The sequence below is a fragment of the Neophocaena asiaeorientalis genome, unplaced genomic scaffold (assembly GCF_003031525.2).
Source record: "Neophocaena asiaeorientalis asiaeorientalis breed wild unplaced genomic scaffold, Neophocaena_asiaeorientalis_V1.1 scaffold469, whole genome shotgun sequence".
In the NCBI taxonomy this organism is placed as follows: Eukaryota; Metazoa; Chordata; class Mammalia; order Artiodactyla; family Phocoenidae; genus Neophocaena; species Neophocaena asiaeorientalis.
The window spans coordinates 2,175,917-2,178,363 of NW_020172691.1; the positions used below are offsets into that span (position 1 = coordinate 2,175,917).

The following is a 2,447-nucleotide window of genomic DNA, read 5'->3' on the forward strand; positions in this document are numbered from 1 at the left end:
CTCGCGTACCGCTTCCCCCAGCCCGCTTGCCCCCAGCCCACGCACCTGCTGGATGTAGTTGAGGAACTTGCACATGAAGTCGCCCAGCACCCAGGCGGGCAGCGGGTAGAGCAGAGCGGTGAAGGGCACGCAGCACAGCAGGAACGTCAAGTCCGTGACCGCCAGGTTGGCTGCAGGCGGGGGACGCGCGGGTGCTAGATGTGGGGTGCATCTGCCTAGCCGCCCAGCGCCCTGGCCCAGCCCACTGGGCCTCGCCTTTGTTCCAGTGACCAGCAGGGTGGCTCGCGAGGCCCCCAGAGAGGTCCCGACATCCGTGGGCAGAGAAGTTGGGGCACCCTCCTCTCACCCTTTTATATTTCATACACCCCCCAGCAGGGGCTTCATAGCTGTTCAAGCAGCAATGGACCCTGCTCACCCCTGTGGGGGTTGCGAGTAGGCCCCCGCCCCTCTGAGCCTCAGTTTTCTTACCTGAAAATTGGGTAGAGTGGTGTTGCCCAACAGCCAACATAGAATGGGGAGCACTGACTGAGTACACAGCCGGGCAGGGCACCCCCATCACACAAATGTGTAAACTGAGCCTCTGGGGCAGAGGGCGCAAACTGGGGGCCCGCGGGCCACGCAGTCTTTCCCCCACTCCTTTTATTCATCGGACACCATGTTACAAGAACCACATTTCAATCGGACATCTTCCTTGAGTGGCATGGCCAGCGCTCCATGGGCCACACTCTCCAACCTCCCTTTTAACTACTCCGGCCACCGTGGAACCCTCCAACGCCAGAGTTTGCGACCTCCAGCCTAAGGTACAGGGACAATAGGGAAAGGACAGGGAGCCCTGCAGGGGGGAGATCCCTATCTAAGAGGACTCCGACGCACCGCTAGGGGCGCCCCTGGCCACTCCGCCCTCGTGGCGACCCCCGGAATGGCCCGCAGGCACTGCGCAGCGCCTGGGCGCTCACCGATGTAGAAGTTGGTCACCGTCCGCATCTGCTTCTGGCGGCAGATGACGAAGATGACAAGCGAGTTCCCTGCCAGGCCCAGCAGCATCAGCGCGCCAAAGAAGAGCGGCACTAGCCAGGCGTCCACGGGCCACGGCGCCGGGGCCGGGCCGTCCGAGTCGTTGGCGCCACAGCCGGGACAGCTGGATGCGTTGGCCAGCGCCCACCAGGACCCGTTGGGCCCGGACGTGGCCAAGGCGCGCATTGCCGCCCTCTTCCTCCCAGCCGTCCTCCGGGATGGGGCAGTGACCCTCCTCCCGGCTGCCCTCCTGGGATGCACCACAAGGTCTGGAGCGCGGCTTCGCTGGGCTCCGTGGATTCTCCGCTGGTGCTCAGCCGCCGCGCGTTTATACCCCGCATCCCACCGTGTCCCCGCCTTCCCGCCTCTCCTGCAGCCGCTGGCCACTCCTGTGCGCCCTGCGGTTCACCAGCGCAGCACCCTTCTCTCCCATTCCCTCCGCCCCCCCCCACACCTTGGGGGCCAGGATAAGAGCACAGGAGGGGGGAGGCTGGAGGAGGGGCTTGGGGCGGAGCAGGGGTGAGGTAGGCTTCCCAGAGGCTGCTGTGGACCCGGGAAGGACCGATCCTACCCCAGGGGAGGGAAGGGTAGAGACCCACCAGCAGGAAAAGCAGGGGGACAAAGCCACAGAGTCTAGGGAATGAGGCAGAGGCCATGACTTTGACCTTCCATGGGGCTGGGGCTCCCGGTGGGTGGGCCCCGCCTGGCAGTGAGGTCAGCCCTCAGAGGTCCTCCGTATCTGCTGCCAGGGTTTGCCCCAGGACACTGGCGAGCCATGGAGGTTCAGGGCAACAGAAGGATGCCCGGGATCTTGTGGTTAGAAGATGCCTGTTCTTAACCTCAAACAAAACAAAAGAAAAACAAAAAAGGAACCAAAACTCAACCTCCCCAGGACTTTGCTGCGAATCAGACCCCTTGAGAGTGTCCACCTCCCACCTAACGGGCATTGATTGGCAGATACCAGCACTGGGACACAGACACCTGTGCTGCTGGTAGTGGGAACCAGGTGGAGGGAAGTTTATAAAGGATAATGTCGATCGCCAAACCCACACCCAGAAATGTACCCCAGATACTAGCCTGTGAGGCACGAAACAGGGCACTGGGATGTTCTAAGTAGCAAAAGAAAAGATGATGCCGTCTGTGTAGAAAAGACTAAAAGGGGGAAAAGAAATGAATAAATATGCATGGGCATCAAAGGGCATCAAATATCTCCAGAAGGAAGTACTAGGAGCCTGGGGGTGAGACAGGCTTCAACATCATTCTTGACAATGGCCTAAAAATTCAGAAAAGGAAAAAAAAAATCCCTTTGGGGTGGTAATGAGGGCCAGGTTAGCATGAGGAGACCCAGGGATACTCCACGGGCATGGAGGGGGCTGCTGAGTTGAGTGGGCCTGGGAGAGAACGCAGCAGGGGGCTGGACCTTGGAGGGGGCC

The 2,447-nt window shown here is 60.9% G+C and overlaps 1 protein-coding gene across 1 annotated transcript in view; it reads right to left on the reverse strand.

Moving 5' to 3' along the window:
* The window catches only part of KISS1R (KISS1 receptor), a 2,833-nt gene extending 1,535 nt beyond the window's left edge, over positions 1-1,298 (reverse strand). The window contains exons 1-2 of the mRNA XM_024740115.1: positions 957-1,298; positions 46-170 (exon numbers count right to left, since the gene is read on the reverse strand). Of these exons, the coding sequence (XP_024595883.1) occupies positions 46-170; positions 957-1,200 (369 nt within the window). The 5' untranslated portion in view covers positions 1,201-1,298. The remainder of the gene's footprint in view (positions 1-45; positions 171-956) is intronic.
* Between the last annotated feature and the right edge of the window lie 1,149 nt (positions 1,299-2,447).